Here is a 13,826-nt window from a genome sequence, read left to right on the forward strand (position 1 = left end):
CAACCCTTTCAAAAGTTATTGGCACTTAAGTGTTATTTATAAACTTTTTGGAGGTCGGATTTCAGATATTGTGATAGAAATATTGTCTGAATCTTCAATGCAAAAATTCTCTTTTGCTGAAATTTATGAAAATAAACAAAATTTGTAGAACATTTCTCGGGTGAGTTTTCAAAAAGCCGTAAGAGCCACCGTGACCTCTGACACTAATTTTCGTTTTTCTCGAAAATGAAACAAAATTTCATTTATTTTAAGTTTGGGGCACTTGAAGGACGTGTAGATGAACAATCTCGAGCATTTTTGATATTGGTTTTTCGTAAGTAGATCGAATACCGATGCAAAAAGGACTTTGTTTACCAATGGCTCTTACGGCTTTTTGAAAACTAATCCGAGATTTATTTTGCCGATGCTAAATACCGGACACTTCCGAAATTTGAGAGAATCCCTATCATCCGACGTATCAAACTTCATGAAATTGAAAGATATGTCAATCTACGGTCAAGCCAATGTTCGCTGACCCATTCTGGCCAATCTGGAACCGGTTACCGGTAGCCCCTTGGGGACACTTCCGGAATATGAGAGAAACCCTATCATCCGACATATCAAACATTAAATTGAAAGATATGTCTATTTACGGTCATGCCGTTGTTCGCTGACCCATTGTGGCCAATCTGGAACCGGTTACCGGTAGCCCCTTTGGGGACACTCCAGGAATATGAGAGAAATCCTATCATCCGACATATCAAACTTCATGAAATTGAAATTTATGTCAATCTACGGTCATGCCGTTGTTCGCTGATCCATTCTGGAACTGGTTCCCTGTGGCCCTTTGGGGACACTCCCGGAATATGAGAGAAACCCTATTATCCGACATATCAAACTTCATGAAATTGAAATATATTTCAATCTACGGTCATGCCGTTGTTCGCTGACCGTTGGTTGACATATCTTTCAATTTCATGAAGTTTGATGCGTCGGATGATAGGGTTTCTCTCATATTCCTGGAATGTCCCCAAGGGGCCACCGGGAACCAGTTCCAGAATTGCCAGAATGGATCAGCGAACAACGGCATGACCGTAGATTGACATATATTTCAATTTCATGAAGTTTGATATGTCGGATGATAAGGTTTCTCTCATATTCCGGAAGTGTCCCCAAGGGGCCACCGGTAACCGGTTCCAGATTGGCCAAGATGGGTCAACGAACAACGGCATGACCGTAGATTGACATATCTTTCAATTTCATGAAGTTTGATATGTCGGATGATAGGGTTTATCTCATATTCCGAGAGTGTCCCCAAGGGGCCACCGGTAACCGGTTCCAGATTGGCCAGGATGGGTCAGCGAACAACGGCATGACCGTAGATTGACATATCTTTCAATTTCATGAAGTTTGATACGTCGGATGATAGGGTTTCTCTCATATTCCGGAAGTGTCAAGGCGCCACCGGTAACCGGTTCCAGATTGGCCAGGATGGGTCAACGAACAACGGCATGACCGTAGATTGACATATCTTTCAATTTCATGAAGTTTGATATGTCGGATGATAGGGTTTATCTCATATTCCGAGAGTGTCCCCAAGGGGCCACCGGTAACCGGTTCCAAATTGGCCAGGATGGGTCAACGAACAACGGCATGACCGTAGATTGACATATCTTTCAATTTCATGAAGTTTGATATGTCGGATGATAGGGTTTCTCTCATATTCCGAGAGTGTCCCCAAGGGGCCACCGGTAACCGGTTCCAGATTAGCCACAATGGGTCAGCAAACAACGGCATGACCGTAGATTGACATATCTTTCAATTTCATAAAGTTTGATATGTCGGATAATAGAGTTCTCTCATATTTCGGAAGTGTCCCCAAGGGGCCACCGGTAACCGGTTCCAGATTGGCCAGGATGGCTCAGCAAACAATGGCATGGCATGGGTTTATCTCATATTCCGGAAGTGTCCCCAGAGCGCCACCGGTAACCGGTTCCAGATTGGCCAGGATGGCTCAGCGATTAACGGCATTATCAAAGATGGACATATCTTTCAATTTCATGAAGTTTGATATGCAACATGATGGGTTTTCAACAAAAAATTCAAATTGGCCGTTCATCGGGTACCCGGGAACCGGTTCCAGGTTACCCGGAAGTGGCCACTAACACTCCAGAGTGGTTCTGGCAATCGTGTATTGTGTTTTTAGTAAGTTTTTTGGATCAATTTCAACTATCATGAGAGTATTGGTATCACATATTCGTGAAAAACAGTAAAATATGAACTTTTCGGATATTCTGGATTTCCGAATTAATATTTGTGGTCAAAGTACAGGTAAATACCTGTCGATCGCAACCTGGAGCATCCTGATTGGTTAAAATTTGCCGGAGATACAGGTCGTCAAATTTGGGGTCTCAAAACGGCCTTTTTTCGGTTGTAGCCGATTCCCGGTGGCTACAGTGACCAAATCCGGTTTTCCAGGTCAGTTTCGGAAAGGGGACGTTCTAAGCTTTCAATTGTGACCAAAAGAACCGGAATCGGTACAAAACTGGATTTTTCACGTTTTTTTAAAGTTTGGGGTCGAAAAGGACCCCAGTACCTTATGTGTGATTTTGTTTAATACCAAGGGAAGGTTAAAAAACACCCAAAAAGCAAAAACAGAAAATTTGGTTTATTGTACCATCTCAAAAAAAAGAAAAACTCCAGAAATTACCTTTGAACATTCTTATTCCTACTGCCAGCCAACCAAAGGGCCGTGATGATCCACTTTGGCCATCACCTGGGCATAAGAGTCCTTCTTTTTTGACGTGTGACGGCGGCCCAAGTTCAAGCACGGCGTGTTACATCACGCGAAAAAAAGTTTTTCCTTTGTTCCCCTTCCACAAAACTCAACTTGAGGGCGCACGACAAAATGTCATCTCACGTCCATGTACTGTGTCGTGGAGGAGTCGCGCAGAATTATGTGACCAGTTTTGCGGCAGGAGATTGTTCAGAGGCTTTTGTATTGACAAAATTGAACTAATCAATTTTATTTGAAGAATTTGAACTTTGAAACTTTACTTAAAGAAGTTAATTGTCCAAAAAAAAAAAAGAATTTAAAAATAATTTTAAAAACACCGCGTAAAAAAGAGCATTGGTCCGCAAATCGCCTTGTTCCGCAAAAGTGCAAACGGAACGTGTGAGTCATTTCGGTTGATTTTGGAGGCTCAATCAAGTCCACAAAAAAAACGAAGGAAAGAAGGAGAAAATGTTGGTGACACAAAACAGCTTTTTCGTCTTTGTTTGAGTGTTTGAGGATACACTTGAGAGTTACAGAGATTTTTTTTTTTTGCTTGCTCCAAAAATTGTCTTGGTGTCATTTAAGAAGAAAACGCTGGAAATTCAACTCCCTAAAGAGTGTAAAGTCAGTCTCTATTCCAGTGAGAAATCAGAAGACTGAACACAGCATGAATTAGTGCTGCCCTGTCGCGGTGTAATTTCAGACGCATTTGTTTCGTTTATTTTTCGCTTGTTGATTTAATCTGACTGGTTGTAGGGGAGAATTGGGTTCACATGATAACTTTACTCAAGTGCGTTATTGAAAAAAAAGAAGGAAAACATAAATTCATTCATCCAAATGACATCTACTTGCGTGTATCAAACAATCCAAATATCTAAAGGCTGGCTATGAAATTATGAGAAAATAAATTTTTAAGAAATTTTTTTTAAGCTCTTGACAAAAATTAAGTTTTTCAGAAATTTCTAAAATCATTCAACGATCTTCAGATGATGTTCTCCTTTTGTTCACTCTCAAATTTTCTGAATATTCTCTGAACGCTGGATCCATTCCACCAACTCTCCCCTTACCGCGTATGATGATGACCTGCTCGCCAAACAACCGGAGATTCGAACTCGAATGTCAATGCCGATTAGTGTTCAATTTAAAGTCGCTCCCGTGAACTCACTTTCGAGGGATCTAAATAAAGAGAAGCAATCACTCAGCGACGGATCGGTACGGGAAATTCTCAGACCGGGAGGTTCACCAGAGTCACCGCGACGACACGTCAGATGGAAGTAAACAGCCACGACAAACTCTGTTACAAAAGTATCGTATCGAATTACGGCGGCGTTCGAGTCGTAATTGAAAATAGATAAACCGTGAACTGTGTTGCATAATAATACTCGGGCGAGAAAGAATTTGGAAAGTATCACTACGAGCACATCATGAATGATTAATCAAAGGGGAGGCCCTTCTTTTAAGTTTAATTATCGCTTGCTGAAAGTTGGCGCGTTCACCTCTTTGGCAAATGCAATTTGCTCGCGCCACTCTTGAGAATTCAATTAGGACTAGGAAATGCTGGAAGGTTGCCAGCGAAAAAGGTGCTTGAACTCGCTACTGTTGGATTTGGCGGGTGTACCTGGGAAAGAATTTTATGGTGACTGATTTTATCCAGTTCATAGCGCTAAAATTAAATTAAGATAAGTTTAATTGAAACCGAAAAAATACCCAAAACGGGATCACATGTGTGATCAGACCCAGAGCAACATGAAAAATCTGGTCATTTCCGGGGGAAGGGAGCGGGCAGACCGGATGCAAGCTTGATTGATTGATGGATTGATTATCCGGTGTCATCAGATGGCAATTTGGGGTGACCACACCAATGCAGTGTATGGTTTTTGAATTGGGCATATTTTGGTGGTGGCAGATGGTGCCCGTGCTGTGATGACCAGAGAGTTGATATAGAAAGTGGTTTCATTATGCAGAAATATTATGCACCAGTTTAGCTCTGTCTTAGTTTGCAATTATAGCTATTTAATTCATTATTTGATACATGATCTGAAACATTATTTGCTAATTTTTAAGATGATTGAATTAGTTGTAAATGAAAAAAGTTGCCAAAATATTGTTTTTTTTCAGCACATTTTTTTCATTTATCCACGAGGCTTGCTGAGTTGGATAAATACTAGGATGTAACAAACATGACTTTTTGGCGGGCATTCAAGGATTTGTTCCGGTGGGCATACTAAGCCCAAATCCAAAATATGAGCTTGATTGGACGTAACAGAAGCTGGCGCTTTGCATTTGAATTTTATATGGGATTTAACCCGTAAAAAAAGATTTTGACGTAGACTACGTCTTACTCGAAGGTACTGGGGTGCCATCCAAAAAACCTGGGCCGAAGGCCCTGGAATACTGCGTCATCCGTCAAACGCTTATATCTTCCTTCCCTCTAATTGAATCGACACGATTTCTGCTGCATTCGCGCCCCCGGCAAAAAAGATATGCGTCGCGCCTCGCGACGCCCTAGACGCCTTTTGATTTTGCTGGGGTCAATTTTTCGAAAAAAAAAATGACAACGGTGGATTCGGTATTCTAAAGGTATCGATATAGAAACTATTTTTTTAAGGGTGAACTAGGCCTTTCTATCCATGGAATCAACGTTTGACTTATTTCTGTTGATGGATGATGGAAATTTCCTTATTAGGTTGAGGGTCACTAGTTGAACTGAGTCAGCAACGTGTGACATTGCAAATTCATTTTAGCCTGAAGTTTGAAGGCTGCACAATGTTACGGCGGTACCTCACGACAGTCTATGATTGATTAGAAAGGCGAACTCAAGGACCCGGGACACTGGTCGTTGACTACACTGCCGCTCAAATCAAGTCCGTCCCATATGTAATTTCGTCAATTTTGAGGTAAGGATGCAGTTTGGTTCAAAATCATGTAAACTATCAGAAAAACCAATAAAATGTAATACTTTGTTCTAGAAAGCCGGAGAAAATCCACTTTTTCGTGAAATTCTAACACGTAGCCTTATGGGCGGGACAACTTTGACACGCATTTATCTTGGCTTGCTGTTTTTACATATGGGACGGACACGATTAGAGCGGCAGTACAGTCGATGCTAACCTCCAGAACCGATTAGGCCACAATTAGCATTGATGATGGAAAGGTTACTTTCGCATATTCTTGGCTCACCAAAGGAGCGTCAGAATGTAGTCAAATATCCTGTTTTAGCCACAACGCCTTCTTCATATTGCCTAGGTCAGTCACGCACCGTATATTCCACGAATATTGATCGACTTCTGTCTGGGCCAAGTTCCTTGTTGAAGCGGTTGAAAGGTTGCACCGCACACACCCCTTCCCTAAGTAGATGGATGGTGGTGACCTGAATGGATGGAAACGCCGCCGCGTGTAATAACGTGTAATTCCACGTGGAACCCACCCCGCCAGGATAATTGCCGATGTCTGGACGGTGATTGTTTGCGGTTTAACATTGAAACCACGCGATATCATGTCCACACGTATACCGGTTGATTACGGGAGTTTATTGGACCCAAGGTTAGACTTAATAATTTTAGCCTAGTTTGATCGTTATTTTTGTCATGAAGTCTCCAATGTTTTAAACTAAAATTTCCAGGCAGTAACCTAATATGTTATGAGCCGATTATTGGCTGCAAACGTTATATCCTTTTACAAGAGATATTGAATTTCCAGCCGGCGCTGGCCCTTTTGGGGTGGCGTTGTTGGTGTCATTGGCCGGGAAACAATAGTCTTTGCTGGGTGGCAAAAAGGAACGAGGAACAGCACAAAGCGATAAAACAAGCTGCTAAACTTTCCCCCTCGCCCTTTGTCCGTCCTTTTGGTGGAGGCGCAGGGAATGCTAATGGTCTTTCCTGTAATAGTTATGAGCCTTGGGAGGCGCGATGGCCCGAATCGGTTCTGGCGGTTATCGCTAATGGCTGGAAGTTTAATATTTGAAACATGTTGTCCTACCAGATCTTACCTATCCTCCCTATAGCGTCGCACCTTGGAAGGTATGTCGACGTATAAGTTTGTTAGAGTCAATTTTGAGAGTCTTAAATCGGCAATCACATGGGCAGTTTGACATAATTTTTGCGAGCGTTTGAATTTAGGACTGCAACACGATACAGAATATCCTTTTCCTTATCATTAATGCTTGTAAGGCATGATGACGGGTATTATCTGTAGGTTATCTATTTGTTGCTTTAGATTCACCTGTCTCACGCTGTTCTTTGGTTTCCAAAGAGTCGGCTTCATCATGGATCATTAAGCATTACTTTTATCATAAACTACATTCCGTTTGGGAGGGCGCCGGTATTGACTAATCTATCAAGAGATTTTCAGATACTAACTGTGAACAGATCAATACTGGTAATCTTTTATTTAATAATTGAACTTCAACTGAAAATTACAATTCCTTTTCAACTGTTTTGAATAAATTAGTTCTTAGATTTTTTATTCTCTATTTTCCTGTATTATTTCCAGCAAATGGTTTTCTTAGTATAAATTAACCATAACGGGCTAAATGCGCTCGCTCAAATTAACGACCATTTCCTCATTTTCATCACTTTTCCGCCCCAACAGAACTTCCCACAGGAAGCCAAGGTGGGAGGAGGTTCAACGTCGAAGAAATCCCACAAAGTAGCACACAAAAGCACATTCACTCATAGAGGCAGAGAAAAGAGTTTTTTCGGAACCCTCTCTAACAAAAGTAGCAGCCAACAAAGAAACAAAGCTTTTCTCGCGTGCCACACCAGGCAACCCCGCTCCGAAAGAGGAGCTTTTTGTTAGCCACTCTCAAACCCTCCAGATGTGGCTTATGCATGCAACATGCACATTAAAATGCATCCAGGTTGGTGAAGGAAATGCAACGAAAGTTTTGCCGGAAAGGCGTAAATTTCCCACGATGCTCGTTGAAGCAGCTGCGGAATTGGCACGGAACAAAGTTTTGTTTGCTGATTTAGAGGGGTCTTTCAAGCGATAAACAAGTTGTTACATTGTTTTCATGAGCGTTTAATCTAACTCGTGCGTTGTAGCTACTTGGTTTGGTTTGTTTTGAGCGATTGAACTTGACCATTTCATGGCATCGCTGCTTGGGAGGCACGTCGACGAATAAAACATATTGTTGGAGTTAGGAAACATTGTTTCTATGCTACGAAGGTTAATACACGATTTACCAATTCCAAAACTGTCTAATATTGTTCATCTTAGCATCTTAGCTTGGATGGCATCGTCGACGGTCTCTCTATCTTAAGTTGTGACAGTCAGTATGAACAAGTATTGAAATCTTCTTATCTTTCAGCTTTATCTGTGGATTAACTCTCATGACACCAAGATAATAAAGTGTCTAGTACACAATGTTATCTTGTCGTTTTTACGACCAGACATCGTTTAAAAAAAGTTATTTTCAAGCAAAAAAAAAAGATTTGTATATTCAAACATTCGCAACCCCCACCACAATCTTCCGGTAAATCTCAATTCCCTTCAAGTACGTATCCGCCTGCAGGAACTCGTCGTGATCGTGCAGCAGCACCGGCGTGTTGTTCATCGGCGAAAATCCAACCGCCGGAATGCCCTGCTCCCGGATAAACCGAACGTCCGTTGCCCCTGGCATAATCTGGGGCTTAATTTTCAGCCCCAGCTCGTCCAGTGCGGCCTTGAACGGACCCCAGAATGGATTCGTACCGTCCAGTTTGGTAACTCCCACGACTGCATCTTTAACGCCGAAATCGGCACGGATTCCGCCGCCGGACTCTTCGCACCACCGGGCAATTTGTGCCTCGAACTGGTCGATGTCTTCCGTTGGCGCTACCCGGATGTCGGTGCAGATCATCAGCTCCGGCGGGACCACGTTGCTCTGGACTCCACCCTAAAAGATCAATTGTCAGTTAGTTTGATGGGTTCGCACTAACCGTTGCTAACCTCCATCATCGTGAGATTCACGATGGTCGTGTCTCCGATGGTGAGCTCCGGATTGTCTTCCAGCTTCTTCGCTTCGCTGCTGCGAAAATCGTACAATCGGTCCAGCAGCTTGCGCGCCTTTTCGCCGGCAGTTCCCTTCAGCAGTAGCGATCCGTGACCCGGAGTTCCCGAGATGTAGAAGAATACCTCTGTAAGAAGATTCATTGATCAGTACTGACTACAGTCCGAGAGATATCTTGATCTTACTTCTACGTAATCGTTCCCCGTAAAACAGCTTAAAAACTTCGTTTTCGGACGCCAACCCCTCGTCAATTGCGAACCCGCAGTTCAAAGCTTTGAAGTGATCGGTCGTAACAAAATCCTTCATCCCCAAAACACCTCCGGTTTCCTCATCCGGCACGAACATCACATGAAGCGTCCGCTTGAGCCGGACTCCGTCCCGTTTCAACGCTCGAACCACCGCCAAGAACTGCATCCCCACGCATTTCATGTCCTGCGAACCCCGGGCGTAGATCCGTCCCTCGCCGTCCATGTGGGCGGAGAACGGCGGGTAGGTCCACCGCTCCGGATACACCGGAACCACGTCCATGTGGGAGTTGAGGATAATCGAGGTTGCCGCCGGGTCGGTACCTTCCCACGAGATGATCACAACCGGCTTCTTAGGGTTAACCTCGATGACCTTAACCGGGAGATCTAGCGAAGCTGCCTGACGGCGCAGAAATTCTACGCAACCATCTGCAATAACACCTCATTAGCTCCGGTATCAACTTGATGTCCGTACGAACCGTAATCAACGTCCGGATGCACCGAAGGAATCTTCAGATATTCCCGAAACAGCCGGATCTCTTCGTTGCTCTCCCAAGCTTGATAACGCGAATCCGCTGAATCACCCATTTTTCTTCACCAAACAACACTTGCCACTTCTTCCAAGACTCGGTCTGAACTAACGACGCCGAGAACGTTATTTGCATATATAAGAAGCTAAAAATAAACAAGTGTGTGTTCGCACATATCACGTATACGTTGAATCTCTCGCAAGAATACAGTCTTGCTCTGTACGTCTTGCTGTCTCATTTGTCAAGCTTTATGGTACCTCGCCATCGTCGTCTTCGTCGTCGCGGTTTGAGAAGATAAGATTGTGGTCGTAGAATGTCAACGACTTGAAGGAATAACTCTATTACCTTTCATATCTTGAAGATTTTATTTAATGTTCTGAAGAGACAAGTTCAGCGAAAGTCTTTGGATTAACAACTAGATTCAAGCATACGCTACCGCCTTGATAACCTTTCTGTAGATGTCGATACCTTTGAGGAATACCTCAGCATGCAAGTACTCGTTGTGATCATGGTATAACAGTTGGGTATTGTATATGGGAGAGAATCCAAATGCAGGTATTCCCAACTCTCTAACAAACAGAATATCCGTATTCCCCGACATTATCTCCGTCGTAACCTTGAGATTCGTGTCACTCAGAGCATCCCTAAAAGGTCCCCAAAACGGATTCGATCCATCAAGCTTCGTCGGCTCTACAACGGGATCCTTATCCCCGTAATCAATTTGAATCCCTCCTCCGGACTCCTCACACCACGCTTCCAGCTGAGATTCGAACTCCGCCACGGATCTGTTCGGCGTTGCCCGTATATCAAAACAGATCATCATCTCCGGAGGGACGACGTCACTTTGAACTCCTCCCTGCATCATGGTGAGATTCACGGTGGTAATGTCCCCTTCCGTGAGTTCCGGATTGTCCGCAAGCTTTCGGGCTTCACTGCTGCGAAGGTCCATCAGTTTATCGATCAGCTTTCGAGCTTTTTCGCCAGCTGTATCCTTCAGTAGAAGCGATCCATGGCCTGGAGTACCGGATATGTGGAAGTAGACACCTGCAACATCAATGTTTAGCAACCTCTAACGAATACTTATGAAAATCATACGTCTCTTAATCCGTTCACCGTAGAACACCCTCAAGCACTCGTCCTCCGCGACATCCCCTTCATCCAGCGCAAAGCCACAGTTCAGCTCGCGAAACCTCTCCGTCCTAACAAAGTCCTTCATCCCCAGCACACCGCCGGTCTCCTCGTCCGGAACGAACAACACATGAAGTGTTCTCTTCAGACGAACTCCCTCCCGCTTCAGCGCACGAATCGCGCCCAGATACTGCACTCCGACGCACTTCATGTCCTGCGCGCCGCGGGCGTGGAGTCGACCTTCGCCGTCGAGGTGCGCCGAAAATGGGGGGTGTGTCCAGTGTTCCGGGTAGACCGGGACCACGTCCATGTGAGAGTTGAGGATTATGGAGGTCGCTGAAGGGTCGGTACCTTGCCAGGTGATGATTACGACTGGTTTCTTGGGGTTAACCTCGTACACTTCCATGGGTAGATTCAGGGTGGTTGCTTGGCGACGCAGGAAGGAGATGCACTCATCTGATATGATTAATGACAAACTTAATTCTAAATCAAAAGAATGATAAGAGACTTGCTACCGTAATCAATATCCGGGTGCACGCTGGGAATCCTGAGGTATTCACGAAATATCTTAATTTCCTCATTGTTTTCCCAGCACTGAAGCTGTTCAGTGGTTGGTAAAGACATCGTTCGAACAAAATCGCCTGTTCTCTAGCAGTAACAAAGGCATACTGAAGCTCGTCCGTACACAAAACGAAATTATTATCACAGTGTGGTTTGTTTGGACGAGCAGGTCGCAGCGTACAGTGGCGTGACTTTGAACTGAAGTAAGACAACATTGCACATTGGTGTACATTGTTTTATTTGAGTAAGTGAGTACAATCTCATACATTGGCAATTCCCTCAATGACCTTCCGGTAGATCTCGATCCCTCTAAGAAATACATCAGCCTGCAGGTACTCGTCGTGATCGTGCAGCAACACCGGAGTGTTGCTCATGGGAGAGAATCCGACCGCCGGGATACCCAGCGCCCGTACAAACAGAATGTCCGTATTCCCCGGCATGGTTTGAATCTTCACTTTGACATCCATGGCGTCTAGGGCGGCCCGGAAGGGTGCCCAAAAGGGGTTCGAGTCATCCAGCTTGGTCGGCGCCACCACCGGATCCTTGTCTCCGTAGTCCAGACGAATCCCACCTCCGGACTCCTCGCACCAGCGCTCCAGCTGGGCTTCGAACTCTTCGACGGGGATATCTGGAGCGACGCGAATATCGAAACAGATCATCAGCTCCGGTGGAACTACGTTACTTTGGACGCCGCCCTGTAAAGAATCTTAGTTTTAATCTGAAGTAATGCTTTGAGTAGTGTGTTACCCACCGACATCATCGTAAGATTGACAGTGGTTACTTCACCTAGCGAAAGCTCCGGGTTATCTTCCAGCTTCTTCAACTCGCCACTACGGAAATCCATCAGTTTGTCGATCAACTTCCGTGCCTTCTCACCAGCCGTATCCCTCAACAGTAGCGACCCGTGACCGGGAGTTCCCGAAACATAGAAATAAACCCGTCTCTTGGTCCGCTCTCCATTGCACAGCCGGAACGTCCCATCCGTCGAAGCGTATCCCTCGTCAATCGCGAAGCCACAGTTTAGCGCCCGAAAGCGCTCCGTCCCAACGAAATCCTTCATCCCCAGCGTACCTCCGGTCTCCTCGTCCGGAACGAACGTAACGTGCAGCGTTCTCTTCAAGCGAACTCCGTCGCGCTTCATCGCGCGGATCGCTCCCAGGAACTGCATCCCAACGCACTTCATGTCCTGCGAACCGCGCGCGTAGATTCGTCCCTTGGCGTCCATGTGGGCGGAGAATGGGGGGTAGGTCCAACGTTCCGGATACACCGGAACTACGTCCATGTGGGAGTTGAGGATTATGGAGGTTGCTGACGGGTCGGTACCTTGCCAGGAGATGATTACGATGGGTTTGCTTGGGTTCACTTCGTAGACTTCGACGGGGAGATCGAGGGAAGACGCCTGACGGCGCAGGAACTCGACGCACTCATCTAGAAGGGATACGAATCTTAGTATTGAAGTATTCTTTAGTTTGAAGTGATACCGTAGTTGACATCCGGGTGCACGCTGGGAATCTTGAGGTATTCCCGGAAGAGTCGGATCTCTTCGTTGCTTTCCCAAATCTGGTATTGGTTTTCAATACTCATTATGCAAATCACTTCTTTCTTCGCAGAAGTTCGGGCAAGAACTGATGTTCCTCAAAGTGTAACGTCTTATCTTATCAACTTTCTGTGGTCATAGCTTGCTATAAACCAAAAGTGCATACTGTATACCTACTAGTCTGCGGTAAACATCGAAAGACAATAGAACAATAATTTGTTCGAAAATCTCAACTTTGATCAAACAATTGCCGCGGTGTTGCGTAACGTGATAATAAATCCGAACCGGGATTGTTTCGTGCTGCACGCAGATTACCGGCCCGTAAACAGTCAGGAACTATCACAAACCAAACTCGTCAATCATTCGTGTTGGACTTGCTGTCTTGTTCAATTTTTGTTCCGAGCCGAGGAGGCTTTCAAAGTTGCCCGCGAGTTCAAGTTTGAGAGAGTAGCGATTTTGGCGAATCGATTTACTTGGTAGGACTATGATTCCTAAAGAGTCTCTATAGCTATACAGGACTTCACATATCACACCGAACAGCTTGCGCTGCATACAAGCTATTACCGTTAACAGGCTCGTACACCATATGCGAGTAATGTTGTGCCGGCGGAACGAAAGTTTGCACATTGGATCTCCACAGTCTGGTGGGATTTCTTCCTTTGAAAGAACAGCTCCATCTTGAAGGCTTTCCCTGGGGTGTCTTCTACGATGGTTGGACTCGCTTTGCTTGGAAAGGATTCTACCCGTGTAAATACCGTCATCGTCGTAACCAAAGCACTTGATGATAAAGTAAAGCTCGGCGGTAACATTTGAAAAGGTCGCACAATTTAAAATTTGTCATTTACTAAAAAGAAGTAGTGCTCTTTGTCCCGAAGCCACATCAACATAATGGTCCGGTTCCCTCTTCACCTCAGTGACAGTCCGGGACTCCGGACGAGAGTTGGCCACTTGGCTTTGTGTCGTCCCCCACTCGTCCATGGGATGTGGGTGGTATTTTCACAGTCATTTTCCACCTAGCACCACCCTCCAGGGGGTGCAGTACTCGTGGGACTTTTTTTCTTTTTATTTTCTCTCCTTTAGA

At 44.9% G+C, this 13,826-nt stretch overlaps 4 protein-coding genes across 5 annotated transcripts in view; 1 reads left to right on the top strand and 3 right to left on the bottom strand.

The window, feature by feature from the left end:
• LOC120426016 (spastin) overlaps window positions 1–13,826 on the top strand; it is a 74,051-nt gene that overhangs the window by 12,884 nt on the left and 47,341 nt on the right. The gene's annotated exons all lie outside the window — the stretch shown is intronic.
• LOC120426017 (aminoacylase-1B-like) lies at window positions 7,110–9,635 on the bottom strand. Its single transcript, XM_039590692.2, has 4 exons — window positions 9,469–9,635; window positions 8,930–9,418; window positions 8,684–8,871; window positions 7,110–8,630 (listed from the first exon to the last, which is right to left on the bottom strand). The coding sequence occupies exons 1-4, from the start codon at window positions 9,575–9,577 to the stop codon at window positions 8,196–8,198; spliced, it is 1,221 nt and encodes a 406-aa protein (XP_039446626.1). The 5' UTR covers window positions 9,578–9,635; the 3' UTR covers window positions 7,110–8,195.
• LOC120426018 (aminoacylase-1B-like) lies at window positions 9,874–11,321 on the bottom strand. The gene is made up of 3 exons (XM_039590693.2): window positions 11,163–11,321; window positions 10,615–11,103; window positions 9,874–10,563 (listed from the first exon to the last, which is right to left on the bottom strand). The coding sequence occupies exons 1-3, from the start codon at window positions 11,269–11,271 to the stop codon at window positions 9,941–9,943; spliced, it is 1,221 nt and encodes a 406-aa protein (XP_039446627.1). The 5' UTR covers window positions 11,272–11,321; the 3' UTR covers window positions 9,874–9,940.
• LOC120426019 (aminoacylase-1-like) lies at window positions 11,430–13,506 on the bottom strand. The gene is made up of 3 exons (XM_039590694.2): window positions 12,690–13,506; window positions 11,960–12,636; window positions 11,430–11,903 (listed from the first exon to the last, which is right to left on the bottom strand). Exons 1-3 carry the CDS (start codon window positions 12,790–12,792, stop codon window positions 11,469–11,471), a joined length of 1,215 nt encoding a protein of 404 aa, XP_039446628.1. The 5' UTR covers window positions 12,793–13,506; the 3' UTR covers window positions 11,430–11,468.

Source organism: Culex pipiens, chromosome 1, assembly GCF_016801865.2.
Source record: "Culex pipiens pallens isolate TS chromosome 1, TS_CPP_V2, whole genome shotgun sequence".
NCBI classification, from domain to species: domain Eukaryota; kingdom Metazoa; phylum Arthropoda; class Insecta; order Diptera; family Culicidae; genus Culex; species Culex pipiens.